At 38.3% G+C, this 13876-nt stretch overlaps 1 protein-coding gene across 10 annotated transcripts in view; it reads left to right on the plus strand.

Moving 5' to 3' along the window:
- Positions 1-13876, plus strand: part of MTRF1 (mitochondrial translation release factor 1) — a 56414-nt gene that overhangs the window by 13510 nt on the left and 29028 nt on the right. For 3 of the 10 annotated variants that reach the window (XM_032610955.1, XM_032610951.1, XM_032610959.1), the window contains exons 2-6: positions 4753-4910; positions 6748-6840; positions 7073-7147; positions 7662-8087; positions 12672-12763. In XM_032610955.1, coding sequence (XP_032466846.1) covers positions 7670-8087; positions 12672-12763 — 510 coding nt within the window. In that variant the 5' untranslated portion in view covers positions 4753-4910; positions 6748-6840; positions 7073-7147; positions 7662-7669. Of the gene's footprint in view, positions 1-4752; positions 4911-5487; positions 5592-6726; positions 6841-7072; positions 7148-7661; positions 8088-12671; positions 12764-13876 lie in introns of those variants that run through there. The other 7 variants (XM_032610960.1, XM_032610956.1, XM_032610953.1 and 4 more) reach the window with 6 other exon arrangements.

Genomic DNA, 13876 nt, shown 5'->3' on the forward strand with positions numbered 1-13876 from the left:
CAAGTATTACATATAGAAACAAATTGCAATGTATGGACCTTATTTGAATCTTGATGTGAACAAGCAAACTGCCTCCCCCCGCCAAAAAAGAAAAAGACAAAAAATCTGGCACAATCAGGGAAATTTAAATACTGACTAGATATTTGATAATATTAAGAAGCTATTTTTAATTTTTAGGGATGATCATATATTATAAAAGTCTTTATCTTCTGGAGATTATACAAAAATATTTACAGACGAAGAGTTACAATGTCTTGTATTTGCTTCAAATTAATCCAGTGAGGATGAGAAGAGAGAGGGAGGAGGGAGGGTGAACACTAAGTTGATAATGTTGAGAATTCATGATGAGTGAACAGGGGTCATTTTACTGTTCTAATTTTGAACATGTTTGAAATTTTTCATAATAAAAAGGGAAAAAATAAAAAGATATATATCTACACATACAGAGAGTATAGATTACATTGTATTCCTCAAGGGAAGATTTGTATCTAAGTTGGAAAGTACTTTAATGCTTATGAAGGGTATTTGAAGACTACTGTTAGTAGAAAAAGATGGGAAAACTAAACTCATTGAAATGAAAATTTGAAAATGTATAATTCAAAACTGAAGGAAATAATTTAAGAAAAATATTTAGCCTGAAATTTAGGATGAAAAATGGAAGAGGTGAAATTACCAAGAAGTTGTAGGAGACAACACTAAATGAGCTTGTTAACAAAGCTGACCTCAGCCTAGGCTAATACCAGTTTATGGGGTAAAAGATGAGTTTCCAGGATCTACCCTTTTATTATTATTATTAGAGTAAAAGAAATACATCGTAAGTTGACATTTCAAGACTCCTTGAACACCTCTTGACTCTGAAAATAACTTGCGATCTAGTTTCAATAATGCCAGCAGGTGGCGTGTTTGTTAGCTTTATTTTTTTCAAGCTCCGAAAAATTTAAGAAGCAGTATGAACATGTGAAAATAAGAAATGCTCTTTTTTCATTCTTTATATTTCGCTTCTCTCGGGGAAAATAATTTATAAGAATACAAATAAAATAAACTCTGTTTTTCTACTTTTCCACTATATTGAGAGCTTGAATTTTGTATTAAATTGCTACGTGCTTTCACTTTTTCTATAGTAAAATATATCTGATTCAAATCCCAAGCCATTGCCAGTCTCAAGATGGCATTGGTCAAGAGCTAAACTACCGGGAATCAGGAAGCCAGGTGTATCTTCACAGTGTGCTAAAAAACAATGTGTTATGGCTTGTGTGCTGAGATTTTATGTTGCTTTCAGTGCCACTGAAAATTTCCCAGATAGGACCAAAGTTTCAACTTAGCCTGGAACAATCTCTACACTCACCCTTGTCTAGCTCCCCAAAGAATGTTCAGGGCTGAGGAAAGTCTGGTGCTCTGCTTCTCTCGGGGTAAGCCCTAAGCAGACAGTTTACTGATGTGAAATCTCTGCTGAAGGACACAAATCGACCTCTTGTTAGTACTCTAGACGCGAGTTTCCTCAGAATCTTTAAAAGAATCCGGAGGTCTCTGAGAGGAAGTTAAGTGAAAATCCCCATTCCCTACCCCTTTGGGTTTGGGACTGATTTGCTCTAAATGGAGATGAAAAATGACCCCACGTATTTTGTTGTGTTAGCATGCTCCAAGTTGGAGGAGGGGGACACAGGTCATTTAGTTTCTGACAAAGAGATACCAAATCGTCAGTGTCCATTACAAATTCATTCAACAAAGAAAGTATTCATAGTTGACTTTATCGTGAGAAATATTTCAGGCATGGTAGTGCTTGTTTCTAATTTAATCAAAATGCTAATTCTTTTTCCCCCACTGAATCAACCTCTTTTATTACTATTTCTGGAAACTTTTATTCTGTAATATATCAGACTTCTTGCAAATAGAAGTTGTTTAGCTTCATAGAACAATTTGAGAATAATAACTTCCATAAGGCTTTTCAATCAAACATGAAAGAATGTCTTTTTTCTTTTATAGCTTTCTTGTTTACAATACCCATCACAAAATTTCAAGAAATTCATAGTACTATGAAAAGGAAAATAGAGATTACCTATAATTCCACCAGATTTTTCTTTTTTTTTTTTCTTTTTTTTGGCTGCACTGCACGGCTTGTAGGATCTTAGTTCCCCGACCAGGGATTGAACCCAGGCCACAGCAGTGAAAGCACCAAGTCCTAACCACTGGACCACCAGGGAATTCCCTCTTCCAGACTTTTAAATATGCATCATATACTTTTTTAAAAAATCAATTAATTAATTATTTTTGGCTGCATTGGGTCTTCATCGTTGCACGCGGGCTTTCTCTAGTTGTAGTGTGCAGGGGCTACTCTTCCCTGCTGTGCGTGGGCTTCTCATTGCAGTGGCTTCTCTTGTTGCGGAGCACGGGCTCTAGGCACGCGGGCTTCAGTAGTTGTGGCACGAGGGCTCAGTAGATGTGGCTTGTGAGCTTAGCTGCTCTGTGCAGTCTTCCCGGACCAGGGCTCCGACCCGTGTCCCCTGCATTGGCAGGTGGATTCTTAACTACTGCACCACCAGGGAAGTCCCACATACGTTTTTTAAGTGAAATAGTTTGATGAAGTTTTTAAACATTCTCTTTCACTTAATAATATATTGTGGACATCTTTGCATATTAATAAATATAATTATAACCACATTACTTTCTTTAAAAACACATGGAGGAGGAAGCAATATTTATAGTCTTTAGGGATTTTCTTTAAATTTAGAAATAACATTCATAAAGTGTGTAACGTTTCATGTATATCTCAATAAATGTTTACATATGTAAATGTCTTTGCTTGGGCTGCCATAACAAAGTACCATACTGAGTGGCTTAAACAACAGAAATTTATTTCTCACAGTTTTGGAGGTTGGAAAGGTCAAGGTGCTGGCAAGATAGGTTTCATTCTGAGGCCTCTTCTCTTGGCTTGTAGGTGGCTGCTATCTTGCTGTGTGCTCACCCACTGACCTCTTTTCGCTTGTTGAGGGAAAGAGGGGGGCAGAAAGAGACTACACAAGCTCTCTGGTCTCTTCCTGTAAGGGCACTAGTCCTATCAGATTAGGGTTCCCTCTATATGACCTTATTTAACCTTAATCACCTTAAAGGCCCTATTTCCAGTGGGGTCATACTGGGGGTTAGCTTCAACATACTGAATTTGGGAGGGATTAGTCCATGGCACTAAAGCTTATTTTTTAAGAAGGAAGTTTTATATATACATCAAAATAAAGAATTAAAAGATTTTGTTGGATAATTTAGGAGAATGATTTATGTGGGTACTTTGGTATTCGTGAGAGCAAAGATTTTTGTCTTTTCTGTTCATTGCTGAAGTCTCATGTCTAGAATAGTGATTAACACATAACTGGTGCTCAGTGTTTACTGCATGAAAAACTGAATGTTTTCTTTTCTTTTTTCTGGAGGAGGGAGGCAGTATCAGAGCTTAGGAGCCATAGATCATTAAGACAGATTGTCTTCATTGAATCTCAGCTCTATCACTTACTGGTTCTTTTACCTTGGACAAGTTACTTAAACTCTCTGTGCCTTAGTTTTCTCTTCTGCAAAATGGGTATTTTAGGGTTGTTGTAAAGATTAAATTAATTAATAAATAGGCTTAAGCCATTTAGAGTAGTATCTAATATGTAGTTGGTAGAAGTAGATACCTTGAAATAGGCAATACATGTTAGATATTTATATTTATGCCTAATTCTCCTTTTTATATATGTGGTCATAAACTAAGAAAATATCTTGTGAAGTTGGTAATGTGGAATTCTTGTTGCCTCTGCTTTTCAGGAAGAAATACTAGGGCACAGAGGTCAAATGACTTGTAAATGTGATCACCAATGTAAATGTGTGTATCCTACTTGAATATTCAAAGTAAGGCAATATATTTGCATTTTCCTGGAATTGTTTATTATTTAGGATTTTTAATGCTTTACTTAATTGTTGGTTTACAAGCTACAAACTTAAATTGAGCCCCCAAATTGTGTTTATGTATACAACAGCTATAAATTCACCAAGTTGTGGCTATATATAGTCTCTCATATTTTGGATCCTCCTTATGATTTAAAAAAATACAACTTTATAGTCTCAATTAGTCATTTGGTATCTTCTCAGGCAATGGAAGCTGAAAGTACAAGTATTAACATGCAGAATCCTGCAAATTTTTGAATGATGAAAAGGGATCCTCATTTAAAAAAATCAGGAATCTCTGCTCTAGTGGCTCTATATACAAGAAAATTCTTATATATCTTTTTTTTTTTTTTTTTTAATTTTTTTTTTTTAGTATTTATTTATTTGGCTGCACCGGGTCTTAGTCGTGGCATGCAGGATCTTTAGTTGTGGCATGTGGGATCTAGTTCCCTGACCAGGGATTGAACCCGGGCCCCCTGCATTGGGAGCGTGGAGTTCTAGCCACTGGACCACCAAGGAAGTCCCTTCTTGTATATCTTGATCTCTTAATCAGAACTGTAGGGAATCTCCCTTTTGGGCTTGCCTGAAACTGTGAAAACCAAAGCTCCACCTTTGGCCTAGGGGGTTGGAGGCTGGGCGTTCGTCCGAGATAAACTACAACTCCCAAGATTCCCGGGTGGGGAGCTGTGGTTCACTGCGGCACCAATGCCCCTGCACCTCCCCTCCCCCTTCCATCGCAACCTACACCCTGGGCTCAGAATCCGGATGAGTAAGTCGCCTGATCATCTCTCTCGTGCGAATTTTTCTCGCTTTTCCATTTTTCTCTTTCGTTTCCCCTGTTAGCTTATTGTTAGGCACACGCAAGGACTACTCTTCTGGAGAAGAGTCGAGACGGAAGAGGCGGGATCAAGCTCTAAGCCGGAAGGGGTGAACCCGGCAGTGAAAGTGATCCGGTGCCTGTCGGGCTGAAACGTAGTGGACCACAGAAGGTTCAGACCTCCGTAAGGAAACCTAACGTCCTTTCTGTCTGTCTTTTTTTTTTTTTTTTTTTTTTTTAACGTGCTCACAGTTCACTTCTCTTTTCTGGTGTTAAAAGTCTATTTTCCTTCTCCAGCTTTTTTTTTTTTTCCCACGGTGTCTCCCTGTGGGATCACTCCGTATACCGAGTTAGTGTGGCTTACACGTGATCCTCTCGTGCCGGCTTAGTGTCACTTCTGACCTGCCAAGGCTGAGAGTTGTCCCTAGAGTATCATTTTATTTTTAATTTTCATTTATTTTATTTATTTATTTGTGTCTGCGTTGGGTCTTCGTTGCTTCGCGCGGGCTTTCTCTAGTTGCAGCGAGCGGGGGCTACTCTTCGTTGCGGTGCGCGGGCTTCTCATTGCGGTGGCTTCTCTCGTTGCCGATCACGGGCTCCAGGCGCGCAGGCTTCAGTAGTTGTGGCATGAGGGCTCAGTAGTTGTGGCTCACGGGCCCTAGAGCGCAGGCTTAGCAGTTGTGGCGCACGGGCTTAGTTGCTCCGCGGCATGTGGGATCTTCCCGGACCAGGGCTTGTACCCATGTTCCCTGCCTTGGCAGGCGGACTCTTAAACGACTGGAAAAGAGTCACCAGGAAAGCCCCTAGAGTATCATTTTAATCCTGTTACTGTCGGGGAGTGATGGAGAAGACTTGCTATTCTCAGGTATAGATTAACCTAGAAGGTAAACGTCTTGGGATTTACTTAACATTGAGGTTCATGACCTTGAGAGTTGCTTTTTCTATTTCTAAAATGGAAATTTAGCTAGAGGTGTTTTAACAAAAATCTTTTTGCCATTTTTTTTGTTACGTCCTTTTTCAAATGGACACACTTTCTGTGACTAGATGTTGTTTTAGACTAGGGTTCCTGGCCTCCTTAATCAATAGATATTGATCAGAAGCCAGACAAGAAATTCAGGCAAGGCTATATCGTGGCCCCTGCTGCAGCAGAGGGGAGTGAGCAGGTTCCTTACATGGAGTGAGGGTAGGGGTGTGTCCAGGGATCTAGCAGAGGGGTGGCTTAAGTGGTCTCCCCATCCCCTTGGCTACGTTGTGTGCAGGGGGCATGCGCAGTACCCTGCTTTTGCTCCCTGCTTTTGCTGCCAGCTCTTCAGAGGTGCCGGTTGGGCTTTTTGGTCTCCTTTTATCTAGTTGTCCAGAATTTGCCCCAACTGTGCATGCACACAGTTATTTTTAGCCCCTGTTCGTTTCTTTGTATTTTGTTGCTTAAGGAAACATTTGTCCAGGTGCAAGCATTGCAGCACTGCAGCAAACGGTCCCAGGTCCCAGCTTGTCTTAATGTGAAGACAGGCAGAAACTCCTGCTGGAGGACTGTAACATTTGTGGCTACTGTGCCTTTGTGCATGCTTCCCGCAGTCCTTTTCTCAATGTGATTCAGTATGTTAAATTTCCTTAGTACAAGCCTGCAAACTGTGAATATTTTAGAGACTATTCTGAATATTTTATTTCCTAGGAGATGACAATATCCAAGTTAGCAGACTTACAATGATCAAATGAGCTAATATATGAATACACCTAACGTAGTAGGAACACTGGAGACAATAAAGGTTGATTCTGATCAATTTTGACCCTTATTTCAACTTTGAACCTCAGGATTTTAGGGGCAAAGTATTTTTCTTAGAACACTTTATCTTCTCTTTCTTACTCAGTAAAACCATTGTGTACATTTGTTAGCTCTTTTGATTATCTCTGTTAGAAGGAAGAACAGATAATTATTGTACATAACTAATTTCACCTAACATGTAATTTTTTTAAGTAATTTTTCTTCCTGATTGTAAAAGTAGCATGTGCTAAATGTATAGGAAACTTGGAAAACATGAAGAAGTAGAAAAAAAAAAAAGGAAGCAAAAGGAATCCATAATCCCACAACTAGAGATCATCTTACTAACGTTTTGGTATGTTTTTAGTTTTCTTTTTTCAAAATAAAGCTCTTCCTCAACTTATGATGCAGTTATGTCCCCATAAACCCATGTATTCCATATACTGTAGACAGATTTGAAAACCTAATTGAGATTATATTGTTTTGATTCTGCTTTTTTCATTTAATATAATTATCATCATTGTCTTTTTTTTAACCAAACTTACTACTTCCTTAGTCTGTTAATATATAAATTTTCCATCCTTTAGGATCTCAGCTAAAAGGGAAGCACCTTCGAAGAGTGATTGCATAGTTGGGAATGAAAAGCACTGAAGTCTGAACAGGCAAGCTGCATTCACCTCAGCTCTGCCTCTATCTGGCAGAATGAATAATCATGATTAAGTTACTTGACTTCCTTGGGCATCTGGATACCGAAGAATTAGACAAGGAAGTAGTGTTTCCTTCAAACTTTAAAAATCTATTAATATACGAACCACCTAAAGTTTGCATGATTATTTCATACTTGTCAAGAGCTTATTCACACACTCAATTTTAGATTCTGGGTACTTTCTAGAAAATAGCTGATTTAACCCATTCTATTGATATATTTATTAGTTACACTCCTACTCATTTGCCTTAGTTAATTATATGTGTTGAATGGGTAGAAAACAGCACTACCTTCATTTATTTTGTTATATTCACAGATTTGAAGATTCGTTTTCTTTTTGTGGGTTATTGAATTTAGGGACTGTGTTTGGAGCTGGCTGAGGCAGTGAACTGAGCAAGATTTCTTGAGGCTCCTTCAGCTTTTATATCTGTGGAGTTGATATTTCTCAGATTGTGTTTATTTTGTTTCAGATGCTGAAATGAATCGTCACCTGTTTGTTTGGCTTTTTAGACATCCGTGTCTTACTGGGCACCACCAGTGCCATGTCCATCTCCATTCTCATCATCTTACACAGATACCTCTTGACACAAGGCTGTGGGTTTTTAGACGAAACAGGAATCACATTCTCCATGGTCTGTTAAGTGAGAATTGGTCCAGGAGATATTGTCATCAAGATACCAGGATGCTCTGGAAGCATAAAGGACTACAGAAATACATGGAGGACCTGAGTAAGGAGTACCAAACACTTGATCATCGTTTGCAGCATATCTCTGTGAGTGAAGGGGACCGGAGGTCCTTGAATCAACGGCATGCTGAGCTGGCTCCGCTTGCAGTCATTTACAAAGAAATTCAGGAGGCTGAACAAGCCATCGAAGAATTAGAATCAATGTGTAAAAGTAGGTAAAAGATGTGTGTGTACAAGTACAGGATTGATTTTCTAAGTTAAAGGTATATTGAACACGGTCTTTTAAAAAGCCTGCACATAGTAAGCCCTGCACTTGGAAAGGACAGGACTCGACTCTGGGTGTTTGAAGTATTTCAGCTACTAAAGAGCAACTACTAAGAGACCGAGGTCCTTGTGATACTTGCCAAGAAGCACTTAGGGTCTGGGAGACTAAATATTGACCTTTTCAGAAGGTTTAATTTATTAATAGATCTTTATTGGGCACTGTCCTATGTGCTACATACCAGGGACACAAAAATACAATTCCTACCCCGTCAGAGGGCTTATATGGTATGGGTATTATTTCATCACCCCAAAAAGAAACCCTGTACCCTTTAGCCATCTCATGCCAATCCCCCCCATCCCTGCCAGCCCTAGACAACCACTAATCTACTTTCTGTCTCTATACAGTTACTTATTTCAGGCATTTTATATAAATGGAATCATACAATATGTTACCCTATGTGACTGGCTTCTTTCACTTAGCATATGTTTAAGGTTCATTTATGTTGTAGCATGTTTCTGTACTTCATTTCTTTTTTTTTTTTTTTTTTTCATTTCTTTTTATTGCTGAATTATGTCCCATTGTATAGGTATACCACATTTTATTTATCCATTCATCAGTTGTTGGTTATTGAGTTTTTCCACTTTTTTGGTTATTATGAACAATGCTGTTATGAACATTTGTGTACAAGTTTTTGTGTAGACATATATTGCTAAGTTGTGTGGTAACTCCATGTTTAACCTTTTGAGGAACTGTCAGACTGGTTTTCCAAAGTGGCTGAACCATTTTACATTCCAGCCTCAGTGTATGAGCGTTCTGGTGTTTCTACATCCTCTCCAACCCTTGTGATCCGCCCTTTCGATTCTAGCCTTCCTAGAGTGTGTGAAGTGGTATCTTACTGTGGTTTTGACTTGCATTTCCCTGATTAATGGTGTTGAGTGTCTTTTTATGTGCATATTGGCTGTTGTATATCACCTTTGGTTAAATGACTGTTTAGATCCTTTGCCCATTTTTTAATGGAGTTGTCTTTTTATTATTGAGCTGTAAGAGTTTTTTATATTACAGATACAAGTTCCTTATCAGATATATTATTTGCAAAAATTTTCTCCCATTCTGTGGGTTGTCCCTTGGAGCACCACAGTTTTTAATTTTGATGAGGTTCAGTTTATCTTTTTTTTCTCTTGTTTGTGTTTTGGTGACATATCTAAGAAATTATTGCATAATCCAAGGTCACAAAGGTTCACATCTGAGTTTTCTTCCAAGGGTTTTATATTTTTAGTCCTTACATTTAGGTCATTGATCTATTTGAGTTAATTTTATATATAATGTGAGAGGTGTTAATTTTTAATTTTAGTATCTCTTAATATTTTATTGCCTTAACATTTTTTCTTTTATGAAAAATTTCCAAAATATACAGAAGTTGAGAGAAAAGTATAATGGACTAACTTGGGATTCAACATGTATCCAAATTTTTTTTTTTTTTAAAGGACATGAGCCCTCTTTTTTTCTTTTAGTATTTATTTATTTGGTTGCACTGGGTCTTAGTTGTAGCATGCAAACTCTTAGTTGCGGCATGCATGTGGGATCTAGTTCCCTGACCAGGGGTCGAACCCGGGCCCCCTGCCTTGGGAGCATGGAGTCCTATCCACTGCGCTACCAGGGAAGTCCCGATCCAAATTTTGCTATTGGCTTTTATTGTATTTTATTTTTAATATTAATTTATTTGGCTGCACCGGGTCTTAGTTGCAGCACACCGCATCTTCAGTTGCAGCATGCGGGATCTAGTTTCGTGACCAGTGATGGAACCCAGGCCCCCTGCATTGGGAGCACAGAGTCTTAACCACTGGACCACCAGGAAAGTCCCTTGCTATTGGCTTTTAGTTTAATTTATAAACTTTCTTTTGTGCTCCATCCTGTTTCATTAAGCCTTAGAGATGTTAAGCAGCATCGAGGCCAGTCACAGCTATACCTGTAAAGTCCTGGATGTCCAAAGCCTTACCTTTTTCTGCCTCCTATTGGTGGTCTGCGAGTCTCTCACTTTTCTTTTGGCCATGAGGCATGCAGGATCTTAGTTCCCTGACCAGAGATTGAACATGTGCCCCCTGCAGTGGAAGTGCAGAGTCCTAACCACTGGACCGCCAGGGAATTCCCTCTCACCTCTTTTAATGAGGATTATTTTTTACTCTTTCGCATAATGCCACTCAAATTTGTAATTAATTAGTTTGGGAAAGTTGCTTGCACATAATAGGAGCTTACTAAATGCTTTCCAAATTAAATTGACATAACCTCTTTCAGCCACGTTTGTATCATGTGTAATATTAGTAGATTGGATTAAAGTATTAGTAGTTTGCTTCTAAAGTTTCTTCTGCAATTCTGCTATTTTATAATAATAGTGATAATAGCTACGTTTACTAAGTCTTAGTATGTGCCAGGCACTAAGGTAAGTATTTTGCAAATATCTCATTTGAAATGTTCACAGTGACCTTATAAGGTAGGAATTATTATTAATATTCTCACTTTATAGATGAAGAAACAGAGGTTAAAATGCCAAAGGTCACTTAGCCAGTCAGGAGAGGAGCAGGAATTTGAACCCAATCAAGGAGACTCCACAGCCTCTGCTCTTATCCACTGCACAATGATTCAAAGTCCAACAGGGTCTCCCTCTGTAATGTATCTTGCATGAGTCCTCTTCTGTTCTTTCCACTAGTTTATATTTTCATTATATCTCAGTCCTAGATGATTACAATAAATTCCTAACTTGTAGTCTCACCTCCAAGCTTTCCCAGCCTAAGTACAACCTTAATCATATTTCTCTCCCGCTCTGAATTTCCAGTAACTCCCATTGCCTATAAATACAGATTGCTTGGCTTGGCATTTAATAGTCTCTGCCGAGTGACCCCCACCTCTCTGTGTAGTATATTAATTCCCTTTGCGTATTCTCCCTTCCAACCAAAACAGACAATCTGCCATTCCCTGAATATACTCAGACCATCCCATGTCTATGTCTTTGCTCATGTTGCTAACCCACCAATTTCACCTTCTTAAAGTTCAGTCTGCTTACAAAGTATGGCTTGAATATCATCCTTTGGCTTCACTCCCCTCTGTAAAACAAGTATGATTGCCTTTCTCTGTTTTATATTCTGATCCATTATGTAATTGTCTTAACTTCAGTCCCTTTCCCTGTTCCGCAAGTACAGGGCCTGTGTCTTATTCATCTTTATTTCCTGCAGCACCAAACATAAGGTATAATAGACTCTTGAATCTTGATACATTGAAATTGAACTAGATTGGATCTTACAGTTCAGTAAATAATAAAAAGCCACAAAAATAATTTTATATGATTGCAGATCAGCAGGTTTTTCTGGTACCTCTGACCCGAGACTTATGTGCGCAAGGTGAGGCCAGTAGCGATATTACAATTCTGCAACAGGTGATCCATAATTAGAATTGAGTTCAGATGGCACCTTACCTAGGAACCTTCCTTAAGGGTTGAAGTCTGGGTTAGACCACCCTTTGGGCCTCGATGGTGCTGCCCACACCACATATCGTAATCAAGTGAATGTGTCCACCTTTCCCACCAGACTGAGCCACTTTAGCCCTGAACCATGTTTTATTCATCCTTGTGTCCCCAGCAACTGGCAGAGTATTTAGCACAGAGTAAGTGTGAAATGTTGAAAGCAGGAATGAGGCATAGAATCCCATCAGACCCCCATGACTTCCATGACTAGAAAAGAATTTTAAAGAGCCTTCTCTCCTTTATGAGTCTTCATTTCTATTTTCTTCTTTATTTTTAAGAATTAAAAATTTCTACCTCATCGAGCACACATCACCAGTGACAAATGGAATCTCTGGGCATCTAAAGCAATGGAGTCAAAAGTTATGGGATCTACCCTACTTGGCCACTATCTCATTGATAGCTTGTGTTATTAGAGCTCCATGATTTAACTTTCTCCTTTGAAATGATGTGAAAATGACCGTCCTTTCCATAAAGCAGAGGCTTGCAAGGATGTGTGGTTTTTTGACCCATGTGGTGTTTTTAAAAAATGTTTACTAAGTATGAACATTTCAAGAGGTTTCAGAATTTTAAAGAGGTCTTATTTCTGACTTCTCTTGAAAAAAAAAAGAGGAGGTTCTAGCCATGCTACATTACTCACAGCGTGCTGGGTAATGGCTGCCTGCTTTAGAGAAGAAATGGTCACCCCAGTTTACCCTGAGACTTAGCTTATTCGGGTTTACGTTTAATTAGCCAGTCCCTTTTTAAACCTGTTTGATTTATCACTGATTTCTATAATTACTTACAGACATTCAAATCACCAGCTCCTTGGGGCAAGATCGTACTTGTTTTCACACTGAGTTTTTTGGACATACTTAGCAAATACTTACTTTACATTCTCTAACTATTCTGTTCTTTTGTATAATCCCTTGCCTTCACTACTGAAATAAAACCTAGTAGGTAGAGATTAGATAGCTATTTAAGAATTTCTTTGTAAGTATTTAAACATTTTTACCATTATTTCTGTCGATGGTTTGTAGGTCTAAATAAACAAGATGAAAAGCAGTTACAAGAACTTGCTTTGGAAGAGAGGCAAACCATTCTTCAGAAAATCAACATGTTATACAGTGAGGTATGTTTTAAGAGGTAAACTAATCTCAGCAATGTTAATGTAAAGGAATACTATTCTTGCTAGACTATGTTTTGCTGCTCAAAGTATTTTCCAAACACCAGTTGATTAAGTCTTCTCTTATGATGATTGGTAATATTGGGTTTAGTGCTGTCATTTACTACAGAATGAGATTGAAGAGATTGTGTTAGCAAGGAACGAAACCACCCCCCCCCCAGACAGAAGTATTCCAAAGCTGAATCTATTAAGTTACCAGACAAGGGAACACATGCTAGTGAAGAAATTTACTTCAACATGGAGTAGAGTCAGGGGGTTTTAAGTCTTAGAAAGAGGGAGTGGTACATGGTAACTGGGTTAATTAAGGATTGAAAATTTGCATTCAGGATAGAATGGAATGAATCCAAGGGCATAGAGACAGTGGGTTAATACAAGTCTTTAGTCCCTTCTAGCTCAATGGATGGTTTGTCTACAAGAAAATGAAAATACGGTGCTATGTACTATGTTCCCCTTTGTCATATTTGCCATCCTCCTACCTTCAGTCTTCCGTACCCTGGAAATCCAGTAGAGAGATGTTTTTTTCCTTGAAGTATAGTTGATTTACAATGTTATGTTAGTTTCAGGTGTACAGCACAGTGATTCAGATATACATATATCTTCTTTGTCAGATTCTTTTCCCTTATAGGTTGTTACAGAATATTCAGTATAATTCCCTGTGCTATACAGTAGGTCCTTGTTGGTTATATATTTTATATATGGTAGTGGATGTATGTTAATCCCAAACCCCTTTTTCCTTTGGTAACCATATGTTTGTTTTCTATTTCTGTGAGTCTATTTCTGTTTTGTAAATAAGTTCATTTGTATCTTTTTTTTTTTTAGATTTCACATACAAGCAGTATCATATGATATTTGTCTTTCTCTGTCTGGCTTGCTTCACTTAGTATGATAATCTCTAGAGGGACTTTTTGAGGATGAGGATGGAGGTATCAGTTATTGTTTTCACTGATTTAAACAGCTAGTCAAAAGCAGATGTAGGACGTCTGACTCTTAGTCTACTATTCTCTCCTGCAGGCTATATCATTTCTAGCAGAGATGGACTATTTCAAAAATTGTCAGTAG

This window comes from Phocoena sinus, chromosome 18 (assembly GCF_008692025.1).
Source record: "Phocoena sinus isolate mPhoSin1 chromosome 18, mPhoSin1.pri, whole genome shotgun sequence".
Lineage (NCBI taxonomy): Eukaryota > Metazoa > Chordata > Mammalia > Artiodactyla > Phocoenidae > Phocoena > Phocoena sinus.